The sequence below is a fragment of the Anthonomus grandis genome, chromosome 13 (assembly GCF_022605725.1).
Source record: "Anthonomus grandis grandis chromosome 13, icAntGran1.3, whole genome shotgun sequence".
Taxonomy (NCBI): domain Eukaryota; kingdom Metazoa; phylum Arthropoda; class Insecta; order Coleoptera; family Curculionidae; genus Anthonomus; species Anthonomus grandis.
Window position 1 is genome coordinate 9,084,276 of NC_065558.1, and position 25,730 is coordinate 9,110,005.

At 34.3% G+C, this 25,730-nt stretch overlaps 4 protein-coding genes and 1 long non-coding RNA gene across 6 annotated transcripts in view; 3 read left to right on the plus strand and 2 right to left on the minus strand.

Annotated features, from left to right (window-relative positions):
- LOC126743512 (calcium uniporter protein, mitochondrial) overlaps window positions 1-6,754 on the plus strand; it is a 98,416-nt gene extending 91,662 nt beyond the window's left edge. Inside the window, exons 4-6 of the mRNA XM_050450644.1 lie at window positions 1,071-1,203; window positions 2,813-3,016; window positions 3,071-6,754. Coding sequence (XP_050306601.1) covers window positions 1,071-1,203; window positions 2,813-3,016; window positions 3,071-3,457 — 724 coding nt within the window. The 3' untranslated portion in view covers window positions 3,458-6,754. The remainder of the gene's footprint in view (window positions 1-1,070; window positions 1,204-2,812; window positions 3,017-3,070) is intronic.
- A 301-nt stretch (window positions 6,755-7,055) lies between these two features.
- On the plus strand, window positions 7,056-9,755 carry LOC126743736 (putative ammonium transporter 1). 2 transcript variants are annotated; one of them, XM_050450949.1, is made up of 4 exons: window positions 7,056-7,236; window positions 7,296-7,520; window positions 7,595-8,247; window positions 9,291-9,755. In XM_050450949.1, exons 1-4 carry the CDS (start codon window positions 7,086-7,088, stop codon window positions 9,696-9,698), a joined length of 1,437 nt encoding a protein of 478 aa, XP_050306906.1. In that variant the 5' UTR covers window positions 7,056-7,085; the 3' UTR covers window positions 9,699-9,755. The 2 variants fall into 2 exon arrangements, with proteins under 2 accessions (XP_050306906.1, XP_050306907.1); XM_050450950.1 differs by lacking the exon at window positions 9,291-9,755 and having other exon boundaries at window positions 7,094-7,236; window positions 7,309-7,520; window positions 7,595-8,713.
- Window positions 9,756-11,680: 1,925 nt separating this feature from the next.
- Window positions 11,681-16,734, plus strand: LOC126743888 (EF-hand domain-containing family member C2-like). Its single transcript, XM_050451139.1, has 13 exons — window positions 11,681-11,846; window positions 11,902-12,078; window positions 12,193-12,343; window positions 12,398-12,699; window positions 12,810-12,982; window positions 13,037-13,191; window positions 13,249-13,519; window positions 15,248-15,390; window positions 15,447-15,643; window positions 15,698-15,936; window positions 16,118-16,297; window positions 16,360-16,462; window positions 16,535-16,734. Exons 1-13 carry the CDS (start codon window positions 11,790-11,792, stop codon window positions 16,685-16,687), a joined length of 2,301 nt encoding a protein of 766 aa, XP_050307096.1. The 5' UTR covers window positions 11,681-11,789; the 3' UTR covers window positions 16,688-16,734.
- Window positions 16,685-23,165, minus strand: LOC126743889 (succinate dehydrogenase [ubiquinone] iron-sulfur subunit-like). The gene is made up of 5 exons (XM_050451141.1): window positions 22,858-23,165; window positions 19,536-19,679; window positions 19,286-19,481; window positions 18,989-19,228; window positions 16,685-16,873 (listed from the first exon to the last, which is right to left on the minus strand). The coding sequence occupies exons 1-5, from the start codon at window positions 23,088-23,090 to the stop codon at window positions 16,742-16,744; spliced, it is 945 nt and encodes a 314-aa protein (XP_050307098.1). The 5' UTR covers window positions 23,091-23,165; the 3' UTR covers window positions 16,685-16,741.
- Window positions 23,166-23,263: 98 nt separating this feature from the next.
- LOC126743601 (uncharacterized) lies at window positions 23,264-25,260 on the minus strand. Its single transcript, XR_007662930.1, has 3 exons — window positions 25,184-25,260; window positions 23,438-23,593; window positions 23,264-23,386 (listed from the first exon to the last, which is right to left on the minus strand). It is a non-coding gene; the product is annotated as an uncharacterized LOC126743601 (long non-coding RNA).
- Between the last annotated feature and the right edge of the window lie 470 nt (window positions 25,261-25,730).

Here is a 25,730-nt window from a genome sequence, read left to right on the forward strand (position 1 = left end):
TAACATATTGGATTCTTTCGTCTGAATGAAAGTGACTTTTTGATATACTGCTACATAAACCCCTCATTTCAAATTTTAACATAGGTTTATTTTTACAGTCATTTAGTTTTTTTAAAGACGTGAATTACTAAAAGCACACACTCAGTAAAATACTAGCATAGATTTGATTTTAATCACGTACTCCTCAGATCGTACCAATATTTAGGACCTTGTCAGAGATAGTGTCACACTCAACGTTTAATTATGACACAAATAATACTGAGAGAGAAGAGTATTGTGATTGTCATCATCTTTGCAACGAGTGAGTACATTACGTAATTAGTGTCACATTGTTTGTAGCCTCTTACAACTAGCCGAGTTTTCTTCAAATATCATTTAATCAAATACATCGATAAGGATATCGATGGACAAACGATCCTCTTGAAAATCCACCTGAAATCAATGATAGTTTGATATAATATAATTTTTTAAGTGTTATTCTTCACCAAGGCATCCCTTCACCCTGTATTGGTTCCTTCCATCCATGACCAACTGTTATTGGTTGGATATGGCACAATTTCCCAAGTGTTATCCATAAGGACCCTTAACATCATGATTGCTATCGAATACAAGCAAATAGGTTTGTTAATATATGAATAGGAATAAACGCAGGATCATTGTCTATATGTAGTATGGAATATGAGTAAACGTGGCAACGCTGTCAAATAAATACAAAACAAAGTTGGCATTTAGTAGATCACAGGAAAATATTATTTAGTTAATTTTTCTCAAGGTTAACATTTAAAAGTGGGTACATTACAAAAACTGGTATAGGCCAATCAGTGTATTTTTTGTTAAACCATTAAATCACACTTCAATTACGTAATAATCGCGGTGAGAAAGTTTATTAAAATCCACCCTCACTTTCTCTTCACTTTATACTTGGAGGGCAAAATTGCTTTTCTTGTTCATAAAAGTGTCATAAACTCCGTCCTATAGTACCTCGTTTCATGCAAATGGGCAGTGTGTTTTTACCTCTCCCTATTTTGGCCCTTTTTCACTTCTAACGATTGATATTTCCGTATTTTCAGCCTCCATGACATTAAATGCCTAGTCCATAAACTATACGAGCAACTGAACGTACAAGAACACCAACTATCAAAGGAACGAGAGTTGGTCATGGAACTGGAAGCTTTAAAGCAAGAAGTTCAACCGTTAGAACAAGTAAGTATTTTACTCTTAAACATTCAAATCTTTTTTAAAACTCAGCATCAGACAAAGCAAATACAGAAACCCATTTTTCCTAAAAAATCAATTTCATTTCACCCTCGCGTAGCATCTGGCAACTTTCAAACGTCCCAAATGATCCCTTATTGGAATTATATGGCCGTGCTGGAGATACAGCTCTTAACGTCACTGGCGTCTGTCCAAATCAAATAAGAGTCTACATATTCTCGTTTAGTTTATGTAAGTTTGTTGGGCTTTACTGAATGTGGATAATGAAATGCGGACAAACCGCTCCGGAACGCCTGGGTTTAATGAATTGTAGTTTAATTGCTTGCACAGTGGACAGTGTTATACGATTATTCGGTATTTTGAGATCGGATTTGTAATAAATGAATTAGGGGATGCTATTATATGTTTATACTGTGAAACTGTTGTGAAAAACTATTTTCTAGAGGGAGCAAGTCACTTTACTTAATGTGACTACATCATTTTATTATTCTCATCTATGATACGTCAGACTCAGTTGGGTATTTTATTTCGAAATTATTCTTTGGGTCTTCTGGAAATTGTGTTTATCTGTCATAGTTTATGTAATGTGATAGAGAAACCCACATTAACTCTTAAATTCTTCGACGATATATCAGACTGGGAAGGAGATATTTCTTTTTTTGTCTATATAATCATTTAATTTCGAAATTACTGTCTGAGTCTTGGAAAGGAAAATTGTTTTTTTTTTCAGAAATAGCTTACCAAAAGTGAAATCGAAGAAATGAATGCAAACTTCAAAATCCCTGTTAATAGGAAAAACTATTGTTTCCGGGTCGACGGACTTTCAATACCATTCTTGAGTTAAATATTTTATTTTTAAAATCACTGACGAGAAAAATATTTTATTATTTTTAGGCTGAAAATGAAATAAAATACTTCTTTTAATTATCATATATAAATCTCGAAAATCACTGATGAGATAATTATTATGATATTCATAAGGGCCTACGGGAAACTATTTGCCTCTTAACCTACTTTTAAAGTCACTGTGAGAATAAATATTTTATTATATCAAAGCACAGATCTGTTAAGTTATATGTGCGATTCAAGACAATAGGAGGAAATAATGTTTTTCTAGTTTGGTCTAGGTCTAGGTTTTATACAAACCTATAAAATCTCGACTAAGAGATAAGTTTCATAATATATTTTACTGTATCAAAATTCACGATTTTTTAACGTCAATGTTAAGAATATTTTATTGTTGAACCCAGGCCGAAAGAAACACTGGATCTAACATCTTGAAAACCACTACTGTGATAAATTTATTATTATCTATCGGAAAAATTATCTTGCCTCACTAAAATCGATAAATGAGTATTTATCCCTAAAAGCTTTATTCATTCGAAACCAATTACATATTAAATTAAAACAATTATTTCTATTATTTATTTAGTACAGTTAAGCCATATAAAACTATTGTAATTTGAATGTTAAAATAACGCTTAAGCTTGTGATTAGTTACACTCGATTTAGACGTAAAAAAAATCTATATGGTGCATAATAGTGTAAAACCTTACTCCACAAAAATTTAATTTTATGTTTCAACTTTTATATTCAGGCAAGAAATGAAATCGAAGTTGTGGCACACAAACGAAGCAACTGGTTAGCCTGGGCCGGACTCGGTCTAATGTCCGTCCAGTTTGGAATTTTAGCCAGACTCACCTGGTGGGAATACTCCTGGGATATCATGGAACCCGTCACTTATTTCGTCACCTATGGAACTGCCATGGCTGCTTACGCCTACTTCGTGCTTACCAAAGAGGTAAGAAATCCTGTTTTCTTTGCGTGTAAAATTATTCACAATCAACTATTTTAGGAGTACGTATTAACGGACGTACGAGACCGCCAACACTTACTAATCATGCATAAAAAAGCCAAAAAGGTGGGCGTAGATCTGACCAAGTACAACCAGCTAAAAGAGCAAATTCACAAAGTCGAATATAAACTTAAAAAACTCAGGAACCCCTTGAAGCTTCACTTACCGAAAAATGGAAAGACAGTTGCTGCAGCCCCAATAACCGAAGCCATCGCTACTACTCCTGAAGCTGCCGCCCAGACTGAAACCAGTAAAATGAAGAATGGTAAGACGGGTGCCGAAGCAACAACAACGCACGCTATTACTCCTGATGCTACCATCCAGACTGAAACCCGTACGGAAACCAGTAAAACGACTGCGAAAGAGGGCGTTAAAGTGACTGAATGAGTGTGCGTGTAAGTGCGACCAAAACCAGTGCCTTCAATTTATGGAGGACTCACTTTTTTTTACTGCAGTCGTTACTGTTTTCTCGGAATGTTCTTGACGCTCAACTTAGAATTAATTTAGCTTTAGGGTGTATTGTTTCTAGTCGACTCGCCATCATTTGCCTGAGCTGTAAATGGTGGCCGGTTGATTTATATTATATTTGACCAAAGAGTGTCGTTTTTTGCACTCGAGTGTACGTAAACTTCGAATTTATACCTTGCAAGCTTTAATTGTTGAAATCTCCTTAAAGGTACGGTTTTTTTTTTCTGTTGAAATGTAGAACTACTGAAAAGGGCTTTTTGGTAAGAGGGAGCTCCCAATGAGGTACTTTTGATGAATTTTAATCGTTTTTAGGATTATAAAAAAACATTGGTAAGGATAAAATATTTGAATGCTTTGTAAAATATTCCCTAGCATGTTTTGTCCATTGAATGTGGTCCTTAACCTTCTTGCACTATAAGTGTTCTATTCATTTCAACCGTTCCTACTTTATTGCTGATCACTGCTCACACTTCCTCTTCCTCCGATCCACTGTAACGATTTGAGGATTCCCTTTTCGAAAAAACTCAAGATCTTTAGCATAATTTACACTATGATTTTATTTTTTCCAGACAGTTAAAGACATTATTTATTTCTTTGCATATAGGGTAGTTAAAAGTTAAAAATAACATTCTGTCTGGAAAATAAGAATTAACGAAAAAGGAAAAATGAAGGGTAGAACGATAAAACACGAAAAAAAAAACAATTTTCATTGACTGAGAATGACTAATTGAATTGACAGATTTATAAAAAAACAGGAAAATCACAAATATTAAATAAAACGAGTTATGCTACTGGTTCTTGGTACTGTTCATATATTACTTTGTTTGCCATTTAATGCCGATCATACTGAGACAAGGGGCTAAATTTATATACCCGTTCCAGTGTTGCCAGTAAGAAGCAACGTGAATATAACCTTAAACTTTTTTATGGAGCTTATTTTTTAATCTGTACCTGCTGATTGCCTTACCATCAACACAAGATATAACCAAGCCAATTAAGGAACAGTTCCCACTGGAAGAAAATATTTATAAAAGCGAAAACTCAGCTTAAACATGTTCTGGTAACACTGATATGAAAACGCATCCGGTAAGCTTAAGCCTTCAAGTTAATAACGACTAAAGTGACATACCAATTACAGTGTTGCCAGAATTTTAATGATGCCTTCTTGAATAAATCGGTTTGATTCACTGGTGATACATTAAACCATAAAGCAGGTAATATAGGTTAGATTGAATTCGCGGCAATGACTAAACTTTTTATTTCATATCGTTTTTCTTTTCTTTATTTGTTTCTAAGAAAAATATAGTATATATTTTAAGGTTATTTTAAAATTTGTTCTTTGTTGAACTGCAACGTCGGAATAGGTGTGTGAATTTAGTTGCTAGTTTGAACTATGACATGTTGATGGAAGAATGAAGGTTGACCCTTTCAAAATATCGATGATTGGGCGAAGGTGAACAACGTCTTTCTTGTCATTTAACATAGACCAATCAGAAGGGTATGAGTGGTTCGATTTATATGAATGAATTAAACTTTGTTTTTTAATTTTGTCTTCACGTCATGGGTTGTGCGATAGATTCTTTATAAAAGTAATTTGGTTCACTTCCATGACTGGTTATATTGGAAATTTGATTTGTTATTCAAAACTGGCAACGCCGGAGTGGTTACTTAAATTTAGTGGCTAGTTTGACTTTGATGCATATTACATATTGACAGTTGATACAACCAATATATATATCAAGGTAAGTGCACATGACGAGATTGCTTTATTAAGCTATTAACTACAGATAAATCCCACTTCATTTAAATAAATCCTAATTAGGTACATAGGGTTTTGTGAGGATCTTACCTGGTTTTCTGTAGGATATAATAATCAGTAACATAATAAAAATTCAATTCCTTTAGAGTTTCCACAACTCTATATTAAACCAATTATATATGACCTTTGCGACTTCTATTTCCTTTGAAATTTTACAAACATTTTCACGGACTAACATAAATTCTAAAACATCATCCAGTTTAAACGAGCCAATAAGAATTCGCATAAATCGAAAGGTTAACCAACTAATCTGTCATTCTTGTCATTTGAATTGGACCAATCAGCTTTTGATCGCGCATTTTGTATTTATATGAATTATGCCTTTTTTTTAAATGTCTTTTTGTCATTCGTGTTCGTAGTATACAATATTTATTAATGACTAATTTTATATGTTATTCGTTTACGAAAAAAACTGAACTAAAAAATTCCTGTAAAACTTGATTTTGTCTTTTACTGGAGAAAATCATTTAAAGTGAAATAAATTGGATTTTTATAGTTGTAAACCCTTGAGTAAGCGGTTTCCCGAACGTTGGACCTCATTAATTTATTTAATGGTATTTCAGTAGTTCTACATTAATCAAAATCATTAAATCCGGTTTTCCTAACCCAATTCTGTTCCCATTAAAATATTCCTACTATAAAAATTGTAGTGCAATAGCTTCCGTCCTAAATTAATGATTCTATAATTTAGCTCACACCCCTGCCTCCCAACGTTCCATCATCATACGCCTTACTCTTTTTTACATAAAATGTAAAATAAAATCTTCTCGCCGCATATATACGCACATGTATAAACATGCACATTTCGCTGTGATTACGAGCTGTTTTTTACACATTTAAGTACTTGAGGAACAATCATGCGCGCTTCGCTTATATGCTTTTATTTTCGGTCTCTATTTACTAGGAAATTATTTAAAAATTTAAAAAAAAAAAACGTTTTCGTCGAGATTCTTGAAGAAATGTGCCAAAGTGCACATCAATCGACTTTTCTAACTTTTACTGTAAATGGCTTTCCCATAGTTTTTAATCACTGAATTCGTGATACTCTAGTGAGAGAAAATATACAAGAAAATATTTCTAGCTACTTTTTATTATAGCTATATATTATATGTACTAAAAGTTATTTTTTCTTTTTGTTATATATATACACATATTGTGATGTTTTAAGAGCGGTTGAACGAAAAACTACCAAATCTGGACTGAAAAAAGTGGATTTGGCTGTATTTCCCGTCAATTATTCTTGATTTTAGCGTTTTTTTGTCTCTTTTTGTGTTTGTCTACTATATGCCTCATTTAAAACTTAAAAGGATGTTAAAGGCCACTGTTCTTATAATTTTTAAGATAAATCTATTGTTGGTTGTAAATACTATAAATAAATTAAAGTTTGTTGCCATCAAGTGTGTTTTTTCATTTAAGATTCTGCAAAAAGACTTGTTCCTTAAAGAAAGCGTATCAACATCTTTGAATTTCCAGGGTTCCCAAGAATCCTATTATGGCTGTAGCAGTTTGACCTTAAATCTTTAACGTATTGAGTATTATCTATCTTATCGGATCAATACGGTTTTGAAGAGCATGATGGGTGAACACGACCACAAATAGTGATTTCACCCATGAGCGTACCCTCCAGAATAATCTTGAAATGCGACTACACTGAAATGAATACTAAACGTAGCAAAATACAACAGTCAACGCACTTTTTCCTGTCAATCAAATTATTTTTATTAAAACATGACGTATTTTGAAAATCACAATTTTTTAAATAGTAAATTCGAGCAGCCCCACAACCACCTAGACCCTGGAAATGGAACGACAAACGGTCCGGATCCAAATAAAATCTGGATGGAGGATTCCATAACCTCTGCCATCCGGGTTATTTGCGGTAATTTTGACATTTTAATCCTATAATATTCCGTAAGGATTCGTTACAGTGTCTTGTAGTTTTGATACTTAGGATCGGATTTATCCTGGCTCAAGTAGGCAGCATCCCGGTGGAAAATGCATTTATGATCATTTTTCGGAACATCATTGAAATGGCCACGGCGATTTTCGTTTACGGTTTTATCGGGTTTCAGCTATCTTTTGGCAAGAAGTCTTTCTATGGAATGATCAATTATGAAGGTTATATTGGGGATGAGAATGCTAATCTTAGTTTGGCAACTTTAGGCAAGTAAATGAGTTTAGTATGTTCACGCTTCGACATAAACAAAAAGGTATTCATCAATTTTTTTACATTTTAGGGTTTTCATCGTGCCTCCTCGGTACAGCCATTACTTCAACTATGCTGGTCGCAAGACTCCGCCAATTACCCATGCTCCTCATAACCGTCCTGATCAGTTCGGCGTTTCTTCCGATTCTTATGTGCTGGTGTTGGAGCAGTCAAGGTTGGATGACCCATGTGAAACTAGTCGACCAAAGAGTCTCTGTAAAGGATTTCGGTGCTAACTTAGTAGTCCACGTACCTACAGCCACTATAGGGCTCATCGGGACTCTATTTTTGGGCAGACGAATCATGAAGTTGAAGGACGTTGATAAGTTTTCTTTGGGGAACGAGTATACTAGCGGCATCGTTACTGGTTATATTTTTATTATAATTGGACATATTGGACTTAACATGCCTACATCCAGTTACGAGGCTCGACATGAAATGAGAGATTACATCAGCCATGTGTCTGTTAACAGCCTTATGGCATTGGGAGCTGGAATATTGGTAATCTCCCTGCTTGTCGTAGTTTTCACCAGAGACGTTTATAGATATTGGATAATCGTGAAGTGTCTCCAAGGAGGGTTGGCTGGTGTAGTCATTGTGTCAGCAGGAATAGACGTGTACACTCCTGCAATAAACTTCGGAATTGCTTGTGGAGGAAGCATGATCTTCTTTCTCGTATCGAACCTGGTCCATTACTCCGCTGTTGAAGATTGCTGCAACATAGTGGCCATTTATTTGGTCTGTGGCTCATTAGGAGTTCTGCTGCCATCGGTATTGGGCAGTAAAGAGCATCTGGGACTTTCGGTTCCGTTTTATCAAAGCTTGATACACTTGCTGTGGCAATTTCTTTGCTTGATTATTGTTTTAATAATGACAATCGCGATATTTCTATCTGTATTCACGCTGCTTCACGTCATTGGGGTTTTGCGGAATGAGTACGAGGAAGAGAATCATCAAAGGGCAAAAGTTTTATACGGTCGGTTACCGTGGAAAAGGTACCTCGATAGGATTTTTATGATAAATGACAAGAGTAAGGATATTTCACCGGAGAGTAATCGGGACGCTATGAATCAGACTTTTACCGCTACATAATGTTAATTTAAGTTATATAAAAATGTCCAGTTAGTAAAGAAAATTATATTAATAGAAATGTTTTATTGTAAATAGATTTAACTTAATTAAGCACGCATACTCCTCATGACGTCCTTATTAGTTCAGTGTTTCTCCCTAATCTGATGTGCAGTCACGATAGGAAGGCCCACGTGAAAGTAATCGATCGATTGGAACTAATGACTAATTTTTGCGAATAAGTCACAAAAGTTGTTCTTTTTCTCAACAGATTTCTATTCGATATTATCTCATCATCAATCCATAAACAAAAAAACCTATATCTTCCATAATTCGACAGTGATTTTTACCACTCAGGAAGATGTTCTTCTATAGTGGCTTGGATGCCATAATATATTTAAAATTGCAGAGATTTTTCTGATTTATTGACCAATGAGCCTTAATCGCTAAAAAAAGTCTTTTTCCATAAGCTTTGATGCAATGACATTTTTATACATTGGCTGTGATTTTAAGAACTCATGCATCAGCAGCAGAAATTGTTCCTTATTACCTCCAAGGAGGATTGGCTGGTGTAGTTATCGCTTCAGCAGAAATAAATCCCTGCAATAAACTTCGGAATTTCTTGTGGAGGAAGCATGATCTTCTTTCTCGTATCGAACCTGGTCCATTACTCCGCTGTTGAAGATTGCTGCAACATAGTGGCCATTTATTTGGTCTGTGGCTCATTAGGAGTTCTGCTGCCATCGGTGTTGGGCAGTAAAGAGCATCTGGGACTCTCGGTTCCGTTTTATCAAAGCTTGATACACTTGCTGTGGCAATTTCTTTGCTTGATTATTGTTTTAATAACGACGATCGCGATATTTCTATCTGTATTCACGCTGCTGCACGTCATTGGGGTTTTGCGGAATGAGTACGAGGAAGAGAATCATCAAAGGGCGAAAGTTTTATACGGTCGGTTGCCGTGGAAAAGGTACCTCGATAGGATTTTTATGATAAATGACAAGAGTAAGGATATTTCACCGGAGAGTAATCGGGACGCTATGAATCAGACTTTTACCGCTACATAATGTTAATTTAAGTTATATAAAAATGTCCAGTTAGTAAAGAAAATGACATTAATAGAATTGTTTTATTGTAAATAGATTTAACTTAATTAAGCCCTCATACTCCTCATGACGTCCTGATTAGTTCAGTATTTTTCTCCATTCTGATGTGCAGTCACGGTAGGAAGGCCCACGTGAAAGTAATCGATCGATTGGAACTAATGACTAATTTTTGCGAATAAGTCACAAAAGTTGTTCTTTTTCTCAACAGATTTCTATTCGATATTATCTCATCATCAATCCATAAACAAGAAAACCTATTTCTTCCATAATTTGACAATTATTTTTACCAGTAAGGAAGATGTTCTTCCATAGTGTTTTGGATGCCATAATATATTTAAAATTGCAGAGATTTTTGTAGTTTATTGACCAATGAGCCTAGGTCGTTAAAAGAAAAGTTTTTTCTTCATAAGCTATGATGCAATGATATTTTTATACATTGGCTGTTATCGTATAGAAGCTGATCCGTTACTCTGCTGTTGAAGATTGCTACAACATCGTGGCCATTTATTTAGTCTGTGGCTCATTAGGAGTTCTGCTGCCATCGGTGTTGGGCAGTAAAGAGCATCTGGGACTCACGGTTTCATTTCATCAAAGCTTAATACACTTACTGCGGCAATTTCTCTGCTTGATTATTGTTTTAATAATGATGATCGATATATATATCTGTGTTCACGCTACTTCACGTCATTGGAGTTTTGAGGAATGAGTACGAGGAAGAGAATCATCAAAGGGCGAAAGTTTTATACGGTCAGTTGCCGTGGAAAACGTACTTTGATTGGATTTTTATGATAAATGACAAGAGTAACGATATTTCACCAAAGAGTAATTGGGACGCTATGAATCAGGCTTTTACCGCTATATAATGTTAAGTGATATGAAAATGTCCGATTTAATAAAGAAAATTACAATAGTAGAAATATTTTATTGTAAATAGATTTAATTTAATTAATCACCCATACTCCGCATGACGTCCTAATTAGTTCAGTGCTTCTCCCTATTCTGATGTGCTGATGATGGAGCAGTTACGGTAGGATAGCCCCTTGGAACATTGAAAGGCCATTAGAACATTGAACATTGTCTTAGAACATTGAACATTGAGGCCTTTCAATGTTCTAAGGATAGCCCAGAATAAATATTTATTTTGTTAAAAAGTATTTCGACAGTGACTTTAACCAGTAAGTATTCTCCCAGTAGCCAGTCATATTTGTCTATGGAGGCTTGGATGCCATAATATAGGTATTTAAAATTGCAGTGATTTTTCTGGTTTATTGGGTCATAAGCCTAAATTATTTAAAAAAAAGGTTTTTGTTATTGGCAGTGATTTCAAGAGCTTATAAATTAGACGAAAGTTCCTTATTATCTCGTTAGTGATTTTAATCGATAACCTTTAAATTTGCAGTGATTTATTGATTCATCAACGCAGTACGAGTGCAGGCTTGGATGTGATCAGTAAAAAGTTATTTATAGATTTGAATGCGATTAATCTCAGCAGTGATTTTAAGAATTTATCGACCGATAAAAGGGAAGTTTATCCAATTAGCTTGGATCCTATGACTATTTATTTCTACCAGTGCGATTTTAAGTTTTCACCAACCTTGTCATCAGTATGACACGTAAGAAAATTGATATTTCACTTATCAGCTTGAATATGATAATTTATTTATCTAGACAATGTTTTTAACGATGCATCGTGACCAAAAAAAAATCTTTCACGGACTTTTACAGTGATTGACGCTAACCTTTCAATCAATATTTTGCCTTTGATGTGATTATCTCTACTATGATCTGAAGGTTTCATTGACCGATGAGCAGTGAATTTTTTTTTCTTTAACAGTGATTTCAACTCTATCGACCTCTGATCAATTATACCAAAACATATAAAATATGCAAAAAAAATCGATAATGTGAACAAATATTTATTTGATTTTTCCCAATACTAATCATGCGGTCTCCAAGGGTGATATTGACAAAACATTGACAAATCCTGTCAACAAATTCAATACACTCATTTAATTTTTTACATATTTATTTTTACAATTTATAACCGTCGTCATGTCCTTTCGGTGTCCAGAATTACCCTTTTTACCAGGGTACTCTTTCGACCCAAACGTAAGTAAGAAGGAATGTCTCTTAAAAATTCATAAATAATCAATTGAATTTCCAGATCGGGAAAACGAATTTTCACTTAAACCCGATATTCGGTTTTATCGGTAAGGGCAATAGAGCTTTAATCGAGAAAGTGAAACCGAATATGTTCGGACCGCTATCTGATAAATTTCCATCCATTTATCCGAGAGGACAATCTGTGGAGCTGCCTGGCTGGATTATGTTCGATAAACAGGTCAGAAGTGCAATTTTTCGTTCATCTGCATAATTCACAAAAAAAAGAATCTATTATTTTCTTGTTCTCTCTAGCTTTTTAATGTATTATTCCTATCATTTTTAAATCACGTAGATTTTGTGTTTCGACGCATTTTTCCAAGAAACCCTTCAAGAAGTGCGCGGATCGCCCTTCCAAGTGAGGAACGTGAAAATTTATTATTTTCTTGAAGATGGCACCATTCAAGTGGTGGAACCGAAGGTGGAAAACAGTGGGGTTGACCAAGGTAAGATCCCTATTGGACATTTTTTTTATTTACTAAACAAAAAACGTTTCTTAGGGACATTAATATCCCGCCAACGTATACGCCTTCCAGCCCCGATGGACGATAACTTCTACGATATGGTAGACTTCAATATTGGAAGAGAAGTAGAATTTTACGCGAGAGTGTTTAAAATAGTCAATTGCGATAAGTTTACTCGAACTTTCTTAAACCGTTGCGGCATTTCTGTGCCAGATCCTATAGTCACTCCCGCCGATCCTTATACGGAGCTCAGATTTCACGATAAGGATTCCATACAACCGAAAAAACCGAACAGAATGAAGGACGAATTGGGGAAGTTTTTAGAAAATGACCGGAAGGTATGAAAGATACGGACAATGGCAAAATATCATTCCAGGCAGTTAAAAAAGAACACAAAACCAATTCCAAAGAAATTTCACGACATTTAAAATTCTTGTTCACATTTTAGGTATTGCATTTCAAAGCTTATTGGGACGACCAAAACACTGAATACGGATATCTGCACCTTCTGGAACTAAGATATTATTTGGCAGATGACACTATAGAGATAAAAGAGCTGCAATCTGATTCTGGTGGAGAGCCCGGTTTTCTGTTCTTGAGGCGTGGAAAACTGCCTAAAAGGTATCTAGGTTACTGCTCCGCTTGTTCTTATAATATAATTGTTCCATAATTTAGATATAAAGAACTACCATCGGTTGGAAGCAACTCAAACTACACAGTCCTAAACGTCCTGGGGTCCGCCCTGAGCAACAGAAGGTACCTGGTTGACCCTTTGGACTGTGGTAGAGAAAACATCGAATATTATGGCGAAAAAGACTTAAGTATAGGAGGCATGTATATTAAAAACACAATAAGGCATTCAATTTAAACAAAAAAAATCGTTTTAGCGGTAATAAATTGCTATGGCAGAAAACTGGTGCTGACCGAATGCGACGCATTCACCAAAGAATACTACGCCACCAAATACGGTATAAGCGAGTTCACCCCCGTAGAAGTACCGACGAAAAATAAGACTACGACCCTTATTGCCAAACCAAGCGAACGGGAATTACCGCCGTGGAACGGGTTCGGCACTTACGAGGATTCTGCGCAAAACTGTATCACTGTTGAACCGAAGGCGCCTATAAAGGACTTTAAGAAGTTCTTGTTGTATGACAGGTATGTACGTGCAAATTTGTTTTTGGTACATCCACTGGAGGATAAGGAACATTACAGGAATATACTGAAGTAAATTCTCAGGAATGAAATATTCTAGAAATACTGTTTACTGAACCTTTCAGTCATATTATTCCTCATCTTACAAATATTTTAACTAAGGTTGAAATTTTAGTGTGTATAAAACTTGCTTTCAATTCCGACTAGGTATGTTACTGTTGATGAAACAAACTATGAGAATGAGGGTGAGATTTCTATTTGCTGCTTGGCAACGTTGCCTGTATGAGAAAGAGCGATAGTAGATAATTGTTTGTAAGAAGAAATGGCTGCAACCAAATTCTAGAAGCCGTAGTCTCTTATATGAATTTCAGGTTTTGTATCGTACCCTTAAAACTATCCCTAACCTGAGTTGTTTCAGCGGGAAATTCAAATTTATATTCCTACAAATACTTTGGCGCGAGATTTGAATTTGCTTATAATTTTAGTTTTATATTTTAGTATTTTTCTATGCTTCTTTTACAAGTTTCTTATTTTCTTCTTCTTCTCAGTATTTTCACTCTCTGGAGGGTAAATGTATTTCAATTTTTTGTTTCCATGCGCTTCTTTTAGCTATTTAACCAAAGTAACTGAGATCTGCTCTATTGATTTCGTTAAGTAGACGGTTTTTGATTTTTAGTTCTTGTAGAATAGAAGCCTATTTTTATCCATGACACTCTTAAGATTAGACTGTACAGGATGTCCCATTTCGGGTACTTTTGCGGGATATCTCCGTTATTTTTAGAGATAGAGAGTTGCGGTTTTCGCGACACTATGCTACTTTTTCGTAAAACTAAAGATGCCGTTAACAAAATTTTCATAGCCCTTTTATTTTTCAAGATACAGGGCATTTTTGAAATTTTTGCATTTTGGGACCCTCGTCGTATCTCCGTTATCTTTAAAGTTTTTGTAAAAGTAAAAATTCATTCTTATAGATTTTTTTCCGTAGAATCCAGCGGTGTAGATATATTTTTTTTGATCAATAGTGTCTGAGTTATTGAAACAGCATCTTAGTTTTACGAAAAAAAAGCACAGTGTCGCGAAAACCGCAACTCCCTATCTCTAAAAATAACGGAGATATCCCGCAAAAGTACCCAAAATGGGACACCCCGTACACCCATATTTCAAAGGCTTCAATTCTTTTTCGTAATTTATTAATCTGTTTTCTTTAGTCCTTGTTTTAGCGGAGTAAACATTAAGTGGAAAGATCCATTATTGTTGTAATGGTTTAGTTGTTGCTAATCTGGCCATTGCCAATGTTCTCTTTATTTTCTCTGAACAGTCTCCATTTTTGGTTATCAACGATTCCAGGTATTCAAACTTCTTCACCACATCATCTCGCTACGTTTTTGATAACGGATATGTCATTGGACCGATCGATGATCATTACTTAGGTTCTTGTTTTGTTGATTTTTAAACCATATTCTCTACTATAGCTCTCTAATTTCTTCATTGTACATATTTATCAGTTGTAATTGGTCTGCTTCAGTAATCATCAAGATGTCGTCCGTATACCTCAGGTTATCCATTTTTCTTCCTCTAATTGATATACACATTCCCAATCGTCAAAGATTTTTTTCATCTCTCATTGGTTAAATTAATTCATATTAACCAGTAATACCCTCGGCAGTTATTTGTTAACCAAAATAAAAGCGAATAAGCTATAGTCACTAACTAAAATGAACATTTTCTTAGGGTTGGCTTAGACAGTCACGTTCTTCGCTTCACTGCCAAAATGATATCAAAGACACCAGAAAACTGCACTAGAAACTTCATAATAAGCTACAATCTCACCGATGATACTATTGCAGTGTTTGAGGTGGCTCAGAGGAATTCAGGTACAGAAAACATCATGAAATTACGAATTTACATCGATACAACTCTCAATAAATAGGTTTCACGACGTCTTGCTTCGCAGCAAGATCAGCAGTTCAACTGCCAGGCCAAAAAATCTTCACAAGCAAACCGCCATTAACTTACACCATTCAGCACATGTTTATTGGCGCTACCCTTATTATAAACGGGTTTGAGTTCGTCTTGGTGGATGCTGACGAGTACGCTTTGCGTTATATGGAACTGAACTGTGGTCAAGTATTTGGACTCATCGATATTATTAACTTTTATTGTAATTAAATTTTTTGGTAGTTTCCCAAAGCGAATATTCAAAGGATCATGGATAAAGTAAGGGAAAAGTTACGTCCCATTTATAAAGATTTCGTTGCGGAAAATATACCCCACGAAAGTTCGGTTATTTCGTATGAAAAGTTACGAGCGAAATTGTGTAAGATAATGGGAGATGACTTTACCGAACATGAAATGATTACTATTGCTCGAGCTTTTTCTGCTAGCTGTTACAAAGAGAGATATGATAGGCAAAAAATAAGGTTGGTATTAATAGTTGACGTTTGAGATATAATCTATTTTCCTTGATCTAAGCGGAATAGTCCGGATGGTATGATAGAAAATATTGCAGCTTTTAATCAAATAAAATAGATTAATCTTGACGGAATTATATGCATTGTTCATACACCAGACTTTCCTTGTATTCTTGTATTTCTTTTTTAGGGCAATAGCCTTAACAGAACTAAAAAGGTTCCTTTGGGACGACCTGGAGCGACTTCGAGAGTACTTTCTACAAACCGACCACTCTAAAACGGGAAAACTCACTAAAAAAGAATGCTACACTGTTCTAAAAGGAGCTCGCTTACCATTCGATAATGAACTCTTGGAAAAAATCTTAGAAGTGTAGGTATATATAGTGTGGAAGGTTTTCAGTTCTTTAAAAAATATTGTTTTTGACTTACTAGAATGCAGAAATATGAGGACTGCAAAATTTCTTATGATGAAATACTGCAGTTTCTGGACAGGAATATTTGTCCTCCTCCTGATCAACCACCGATCAACGTCAAGGTACAAAACACCTAATAATTTCCTTTATGTACAGGATGTACATCTCAAACTATGTATTAATAATGCTTGTAGAACGATCTGTGGTGGGGTTCAGAGCCAAGACCAGAAGCAGGAAGATTAATAGACTGGTGCGCCTTCAACAAATACCTGAACCTAGAGTCAACATTCAGAGATACCAACGAGCCGGACTCGATCAAAGCGTTGGAAATGAAAAATCCCCAGTAGTAGTTATATCGGCAATATTTATTTAAATATACAAAATTAAAAATTAATTGGGTTTTATTTACATTGGCTTCTGGCCGCTTTGTTCGGATCTCCAGCGATGGTTCCTTTCATCTCTGGTGTTTCTTTATGGGTCCAACCGGCTAAAAATGTACGAAGTCTCGCTATCGCGACACCGGGTTTGAGTTTCTAGAAAAAATGGAAAGAAATATATTAAATTTATTACAAATTCAGTTTTTTTAAGAAAAGCACAACTTTTGAGTTTGCTTGGTAAGGATTATAGTAAATGGTGGTCAGCTTATCAGTTTTAAGCGAATCAACAGGTGACAGCTTTCGAGTGTCTCTTGTAATGTGGCTTAAGATCCTGGATGGGCAATCAAGTCTCTGTTTTTCAAATGTGTTTTGAGATTACGGACCACAGTCTTTTCTTCAACAATAAAAAGAATTTTCTGGTATTTTATTATATGTATCTACACTTTTGTATATCGGGGACTCATGTGCTTTTCTTGTTCTTGCATAAATGCTTTATTTTATGTAAGTATACCCTTTCCCTGTTCCACAGTTTTTAAATTCTTTTTTTCAAAATGGGTATTCTTTATACACATTTTCACTGGGAGTGTAGTAACTTAGAAAAAAATTGTTTTTATAAATAATTTTGCAGCCTTTGTTTAATAAATGGCATTTTCGTAACATGACAATAAATATCGTACATGCCATTCCTTAAAACTCTTATAGAGTAAGTATTTCGTGCTTTTATTCAATCTATGATTACACCTATACCCAACATTGGCGAAACCTTATCCAAGATATTTTGGATATGTGCAGTCCATTTTAATCTTTCATTAATCACTCGATATTTGTATTCAGTTACTTTGTTCAGGATTTTATTATTGATCTTTACTACTGGTTCTGTATTTTCTGTTAGTTTGGTTATCACTATGTACACAGTTTTTTCCACATTTAAACTTAATTAAAATATTGTTGTATTTCACTATTAACTATTTGTTCAAGTTGTTCTTTCCTCGTTCCTGAGAAAATGGGTACAGCATCAGTATAGTACCATTACCTTACTAGTATCTAATTACTGTTCTGTTCACCGTTCATCACAATACGAGTATGAAGATAACAAATCATGACATTTATTTCGAAGCTCCATTTTTTTGAGCTTTTCCAACATAAGTATTATATCAATTGTATCAAATGCTTTTTGTAAATCTAGGAACACACATACGAGATAGTTGTTTTTATCGAGTTCACTTGTTATGTATTGTAAAAGTTCAACAATTGCTCCTAATGTACTACTATGCTTTTGGAATCCTTATTGGTTTTTATCAAATTTAAAACCAGAAATTTACGACTTACTCAACAATTTTGCTGAATGTACTCAGTAACGACATAGAGCGGTAATTGCTTATCATATCATGTGCCCTGTTTTGTGTATAGGCCACGAACTTAATAAATATACCTTGACTGCCAATTCAATGAAAAGTACCGCTACTAGGGGGCCGCCATTTTGCGTGATTGTGTCCTTTCGATGTTGGTCACTCTGACAGACAATTCACAATAATCCGGTTTTGAGAAACAGTGAACCAAATTCGTTTACAGAAACGATGGATCGATGAAATAATGAAATTGCTGAACCGATATAAATGGATACAGCAAGGGCAGACCAGCACGAGTAGATGCAGAAGGGTTGCCGAAAGAAGAAGAAGAAGAAATTATAACTTGATCTTGCAGGAAAAAATAATTTTCCAAACTTTTAAAAAAATACAAATATAAATATAAATAGAAATATAAATCCTCCCATTGCCCAAATTAAAAACTTTTCACCTTCCCCCGGTACGCCACACTTGGCGGCCATTTTGGATCGCCACGTCAAATAGTAAGCGCAATTAAGTTTTTACGGAACTACCACGTGACCATTCGGACATTAATACCCAATGGATCACGTGACGTGCGTCGATTGAATAAAAGAGGTGACTATTAGCTTTATTATAAGGGTTATTCAAAGAGTTTAAAACGAACAATATTGATCTGCTAAATAAGACAACGTAGGTTATTCAGCAGTTGTTCTCAAAGGTAATAGTACGTAAGATATAGCAGGGTATATCCCAAAATTTTATATATCTTTTGGCGACAAATTTTAATATTATTGAATGTATAACAACGTTTCATCAATGGATCTAAAAGGCCCAAAAAATTCCCATAATTTCCGAAAAAGGTGAAATTGTGAAAATCAGTAACTTTTAAAATTTTTATCCGAGCCGCTCTTCGAGATCCCTCTCTCATAAATAAGAGACCTACCTTGGGACAACACTTCGTACAATTATTAATCTGATGACACCGGTAGAGCGAATAATAATTCCTCAACTGATCCAGCCGTCCAGCAGTTGCTTGGTCCCTGGAATCGATTATCCAGCGATAAGCGTTCAATAAGGCGGCAGGACCCAGAAAATCGTTTGGTTTCTTTGAATGACCGTGCCACCAGTACTCCGGACAAGAAGTTGCACAGCAGCCGCATAAAATACACTCCACATATCCGTCCTATAATAGAAAATCAAATTATCTATTTTAAAAACAATTCAGGACTACTATACCAACCAGTTTATCCCGATCTTTCTGGCTTTGTAAATAGTACTCGCATCCTTCTTCAAATTTATCTTCCTCGCAACGTATCAAATACGGTCTGATCCTTTTATGTTGTTCCAAAAATCGTTCGAAATCCACAATAAGATCCTTAATAACGTACATATGGGGCAAAGGGTAAATTTTCGTTTTTGAGGAGGAGCTGATTTTTCTAAAATTTAAAAATTATATATTTTTGAACTGCTATGGTGGTAGCTCTTTATACTCTAAGCATGCCAGTCCATTGACTCCGTCAATATTCATGCCGCAAGATCCACAAATTCCTTCCCTACAAGACCGGCGGAACGTTAAAGTGCTGTCTTGATCCGATTTTATTTTTTCTAGGGCGTGTAGGACCATTGGACCACAGCTAAAATACGTTGAACCACTTTAAGGTTTTTCAAAATTAACAATTTATATAAAGAAGAGTATTTAATAATGGAGACTTACCAGGTGTATAGAGTCAGAACATTTAGGGCATCTAAGGAAAATCATGTAAGTAGTATTATTATTATTTATTCTTATATGGTATATGGATACTTAATGTAGGGAGGGGTAATGGCTTGATCAGAGGTGATATTAAATATACGGTTTAGGCTGTAGTGTCTGATATAGTTAATTGTTGCCTGTTGAGCTGTTAATGAGTGGCATTAAATATTTGTGTTCAGTCTTGTATCATTCACCTTAGAACGAAGATGCCAAATTTATAGAGCTTTATGAACATTACTTAAAATAAATTAATGATTTTAATGGTACTAATAATATAGTTAAGGATTTTAATTTTGATAATATATATAACGTTTTCAGCATAACGTTCATTTAACCCATAAAAAAGCGTATGTTCCAGTATATCAATCCTACGTATAGATACCATAAGATGTAATTAAATAATATCACTTGCACACAGAAGGATGACATTGCATAGAGATTCAATACCCAAAAAGCACCTATCCTTCAATTTATGTCTTCACTGATCCGAACTAAATCCAAATTTCCATGGATTAATTTTGGAGATCTTCTGGATGATAATTTTGTACAAGCAAATGAATTTAAACGTATCCAAATTCTTTAAAAGAAGAAAAAAATCAAGAGTTCCTAACCATTTCAAATTCCAATTCCATGAACCTTCCAAAAGATGTTTTGAAAAGTATAGTTAGTTTGTCTAGAGTCGAATGGATAAATTTTTTGAGCTATTGTACTCATATTTTTATACGTACATCAGACGTCAATTACTGGTCAAAAGATGTTTGTTCATTTTGATGAATATACAAAAATTACCATGGATTTAGGTAAATTTCAAGGCCCTGGATTGAAAAAAAAAACCGGAAAAGCCACTAGATTCTATTTTTCTAGATTCATCAGATGTCCATCTCTCGTCGAAAACTGTAATTTTATGAATTTTCATTTTAATGAATATATTGGACGTCTTATACACGTATGAAATTCTCATGGTTTATAAACGTACGAAACGTCTTATAAACGTATGAATCTCATGGCTTCAATAAAATAAGAAGTCATTTATAAAACAACAAGCCAATGGACAATATTAGACATTGGACGATTTAAAATGAGAATTAAGGTAGTACCATTTAATGAACCTGTTCGTTAACCGTATGGACGTAGATATTTGGAATGAGAAAAAGTCACTATCATTGACCTTTCTATATTACAGATTCCTGTGCATTATCAAGTAAATTATCTGTCCAATTTTATTTAATGGTCCTATAGCCGGCAGAGTTTGCCAAACTTGTGTAGTCCGATGGATATCAAATGGTTTTTTTAAAAAATTAAACGAATGTCCACTGGACATTCATATTTAAAAAAACCGGAATTTTGGATGTCCATTGGATAGATTTGTGCTGTCTGGGTAAATATTTTGTGAATAGTATTGAGAGTATTTCCCAAGCGGCTAATGGGCTAACTGATTTGACAAGAACCACTGTACTAAATAGTTTAATGACAAAATTTAATAAAATTTCCATATCAAGAATGAAAGAAATCTTTAAAGACCTAAAAACGTTGGTGGAGCTGGAGACGAGACTGGAATTGCAAAGAAGGTTCTGTCTGATGTGACTTAAGCTGTTGGTGATGGTCCTTTAGATATTGTAACACTTCATTGAGTACTGGTATCTTTCCATAGTTCTGAAAACATGTGGTAATGAATTCCGACCTTCCTAAAGTTTGTGTCAAGGAACAACTTAAGAATAAATTGATTGTCCCTGTCTAGTTAGACTTCCGTAAGAATTATTCATGTGAGTGTGTTCTTGTTGGTATAGTTAATAGTTTTCTCAAAGCCCTTGACTCTGACAGCCTCTTTTAAGCTGTGAAACAGGATATAGAGAAATTTTGATTGGAAAATTAGAGCATTTGGAAGTAATATTTTGATGTGGTTTCAGTCTTACTTGTCTGATAAACTCGCCAACTGCCATAGTTCACGGATTGTTGGAAGAACAGAAAGGAAGTAACCGGAATTTAACTTGCGACAATTGGTATTCAAGTTACCCTTTGGCACTGGAGCTGCCAAATAAAAATAGATTGGTTGGGTCATCCATTTTCGGATTTCAAAAGGATGTAACCATAGCTTCAAGTGTCCAAAAAAAAAATAAATGCGTTGTTTTGATTTCTACTATGCACGACGACTCTTCCATTGACCCAGATACGAACAAACCTGAAATTATAATGGATTATAATATCACAAAGGGGGGTGTGGACACAGTGGACAAAATGTGCAATACGTTTTCTGTTGGAAGAAGAACAAGGAGATGGCCATTGGCTTTTTTCTTTCAGTTACTAAATATAGCAGGAATCAATAGCCAAATTTTATATAACGCCACTCATCCTTATTCTCCTCACAAATACAGAAGACTTTTCCTAAAATCGCTTTCTCTGTCATTGATGAGACCTCATTTGTCTGAAAAAGCTATCTACTTTACCTATAGATATCAGACATTTTCTATCTAGGTATAGAAAAGCTCAAGTAAACGACGCAGAGGAAGAGCCACCCAGAAAAATCAGAGGAAGATGCTTCATCTGCGGCAGAAAACAGAATAGAGTTACTACAATTACATGCAATACTTGTCATCAATTAGTGTGTAAAGAACACAGTGATAACGTAATTACATGCCATAAATGTAAGGAAGGCGGATCTGGCAGTGAATAGATAACTTTTTGTGTTCGTGTTGTTAGAATATTGATTTTATGCCAAAAATATGCACTTAAATTAGGCAATTATTACACGTGTATTTATAATTCATAGAGTAAATAAAATAAAACAAAAACAAATTTAGACCATAAAATGCAATGGTGTACAAAGTACACCGCGCGAGTAGTAGCGTAAAAAAAAGTGCGCGAGTAGTTAAAGGTTAAAAACATTTTCAGAATTTATGTACTAAAAACTCAACAGTAATATACTAAACACTCATACCTTCATGAAACTTCGGTAAGGTATACCAGGAATATCTAAATAGAGTAAAAATAGCCTAGGTATACACTCACTCGTTTTAGCTAAAACACTTGCACAATGTACCAGAAAAGAAAATAAAACTTACTCGTTTAAATCGATCGTATATTCTTGCATATGGGGTTTTTTAGCCGAAGGATTTTCCGGATTATACCGATAAATCTTGAAAGTCTTATACTTTGGCTTCTTTTCCACTTTCTCTTCTTTTTTCGCTGATTTTTCCTCTTTTTTGGCCTCTTTTGCTTTACCAAAAAAACGTACCGGAAGCCACATTCCTCTGGATTTACTCATTAGGGAAACATTTCGGCAGATTATATTCATTTTATAAGGGCAATAAAAGAATTGTATGTTTTGTGTATTTTTGGTAAGACAGCAGTCAATCTTGAGTTGTCACAATTTTACCTTTTACTTACCTGAGAGAATATATCTTTAATAAAGTAATTTTAATACATAATTTTTTTATTATGCTTCTTTAATTAATATGACTACTGTTACTAATATTCTACTATTACTAAAAGAAAATCTTTGTTAGGTCATTTCTGGTTGTATGCATAGTCCATTTATCTGTTTAATATGGTTCTTCCCAGGCTTGTCACCGTATAAAGCATTTTTACACACTAAAATATTTAACATTTTAATTCAATTTAACAATAAAATACAATTCTTACATCTTTGAAATAATTATGGTCTATTTTTAGCAAAGGAGTCATATTAGCAGATAACTCCACTGAAGCTTGTATTAGGAAAATTTGGAAAAGTTTCTGATTGGGTAAGTTCCATTCGTACCAATTAAGGGTGCATAATAGGCAACGAAATTTTTCTTGCTAAAAATCCATATTTAAATACACTTTACATAAAGTAAGTTCTGACAAAATGGTAGATGGGTTTAGGTATCATCTTGTGATTGGTAAATAAAACGTGGGTAAAATACTGCATTATTTTGTATAGTGCTCTTGAAAATAGTGATCATTTTAATGAAATTAAAAAAATTACATCATGATTTTTTGGAATAAAAAATAATTGATGGGTGTAAAACAAAAATAAATCAATTGTGATAAAATGGTCGATGGGCATTGATTCCTTCCTACAATTGTTGAAAGGCACAAAAATCAAACAATGGTGATTGAATAGGCATTCAATGAAATTATAGCACGTAACAAAAATAAAACAGTCAATTCTCACAAAATGGTGGTGAGACATGAATGGCTTTTCCAAGAAAACAAAAATTGAAGAAACTCATCGGTTTTCGTGTCAAATTTAAATAAATAAAATCGGACAATTGGTTTTTAAGGTATTGAGATAAGGTATTAGAATGACTAAAATCCATTCATAAACAGTCAAGATAATGGAATTCTTGTTCCAGGAGTGCCTGTAAGGAACAAAAGACTTATTGGCAAGTGAATATTTTGGGTTCCAGTAATTGAAATATAGAAATTGTTCATTTATGCACTACTCTGAAGAGTTTTTAGTTAATTTTTGAAAAACTAACTAAAATCCATCAACAAAAAGTCAAGATAATGGAATTCTTATTCTAGGAGTGCCTGTAAGGGACAAAATAATTTGTTTCTTATTGCCAATTGAATATCTTGGGTTTTAGTCTTCGGAATTTAGAAATTATTGAATAATGGACTAGTGTGAAGGTACCTTTAGTCTTTCTTGAAGAAATGACTAAAATCCATCAACAAACAGTCAATATAATAGAATTCTTGTTTGAGGAGTGCCTCTAAGGAACAAAATAATTTATCTCTAATTGACAAGTGGCAATCTTGGATTATTCACTTGCGTGAAGCCTCTGACAGTGTCGAGTAGTTAAACAAAAAAATTAAGTAGCTCCAAAACTTGTAGAGAAATAAAAAAAAGTTATCAATTTAAATACAGAAAACCGGACAATTAGTTTTTAAGTTATTGAGACTTCCGTGAAGCCTCTGACAGTGTCAAACAATTAAGCAAAAAATTAAATAACTTCAAAACTTGTAGAGCTACAGTAAAATTGTAGTAACTTTTTTGTAAGGAAACTCTTCAACTGTCATGAGAAATTTTAATAAATGAAATCGTACATTTAGTTTTTAAGTTATTGAGACTTCCGTGAAGCCTCTGACAGTGTCAAGTAGTAGAGCAAAAAATCAACTAGCTCCAAATAAAATGAATAAGTTAAATTTGTCATTTGTTTTCTCAACTTTTACCACTTCGCCAAAATATCGATATAAAATCGACATGTGTCATCTCGTTAGCGTAAGTCAAATCTCTCTTATTTTAATCACTCTGATTGTTCCTGGAATAATATGCATATATATTTCCTAACTTTCACAGAACGTTTATTAGGCTTCGTGAATAATTTCCACTTGATATTTAATGATGGTTGTTCATAGATAAACTCCATCTACTTTTAGGGTGCTTTTACTTGTTATATTTACCTCGTTTTCCAACATCTGGGCTTCATGTGTGAAATAAAACAATCTTACCATGAAAACTAGCGCCCCACTTGCAACTGACAAAACTCCTGTATTATCCTAAAATTATTTAAAAAACTATAGTACTAATATCTTATATTTCTGAGCCAATAAACATGTTTCTTACCGCAAAAAACACCATCACTTGATATAGAATAAAACAGATAATAGAAGCAGTGAAAATAAAAAAACTCACAAAATATTGACGTAAGATCTCTTTGTGTTTCCTAAAATACAATTTAGAAAAATTACTAAGGAATTTAGGAACCAGTAGTAAACTTTACCTATACAAATGGTCGTATCGTCTGATAAAGTATTTTAAACCGTTCTTCACGTAAGAGTCAAAATTCGGGTGTCCCTTCAATTTTTCAAAATTTTCAGAAAATCTAACGACATCTTCATTTAACATGAAAAGCCATATCTTCATTGGGGTACGAAAGAAATATATGTAGTAAGGAGATATCGCTAAAGCAGAGGCGAACATAAATAATGTCACCCTTTCCAACAATAG

What these genes read in the sequence shown, in the direction of transcription:
- LOC126743736 (XM_050450949.1), top strand. Translation starts at nt 7,086, where the DNA reads ATGACGTATTTTGAAAATCACAATTTTTTAAATAGTAAATTCGAGCAG. An exon ending in TGCCATCCGGGTTATTTGCG is followed by an intron (nt 7,237 to 7,295) that starts GTAATTTTGACA and finishes AGTGTCTTGTAG; the next exon opens with TTTTGATACTTAGGATCGGA. An exon ending in TCTTCTTTCTCGTATCGAAC is followed by an intron (nt 8,248 to 9,290) that starts CTGGTCCATTAC and finishes CTCGTATCGAAC; the next exon opens with CTGGTCCATTACTCCGCTGT.
- LOC126743888 (XM_050451139.1), top strand. Translation starts at nt 11,790, where the DNA reads ATGTCCTTTCGGTGTCCAGAATTACCCTTTTTACCAGGGTACTCTTTC. An exon ending in GGATTATGTTCGATAAACAG is followed by an intron (nt 12,079 to 12,192) that starts GTCAGAAGTGCA and finishes TAAATCACGTAG; the next exon opens with ATTTTGTGTTTCGACGCATT. An exon ending in TATGATAGGCAAAAAATAAG is followed by an intron (nt 15,937 to 16,117) that starts GTTGGTATTAAT and finishes TTTCTTTTTTAG; the next exon opens with GGCAATAGCCTTAACAGAAC.
- LOC126743889 (XM_050451141.1), bottom strand. Translation starts at nt 23,090, where the DNA reads ATGAATATAATCTGCCGAAATGTTTCCCTAATGAGTAAATCCAGAGGA. An exon ending in AATGGACTGGCATGCTTAGA is followed by an intron (nt 19,482 to 19,535) that starts GTATAAAGAGCT and finishes TTTAAATTTTAG; the next exon opens with AAAAATCAGCTCCTCCTCAA. An exon ending in AGAAAGATCGGGATAAACTG is followed by an intron (nt 19,229 to 19,285) that starts GTTGGTATAGTA and finishes TTTCTATTATAG; the next exon opens with GACGGATATGTGGAGTGTAT.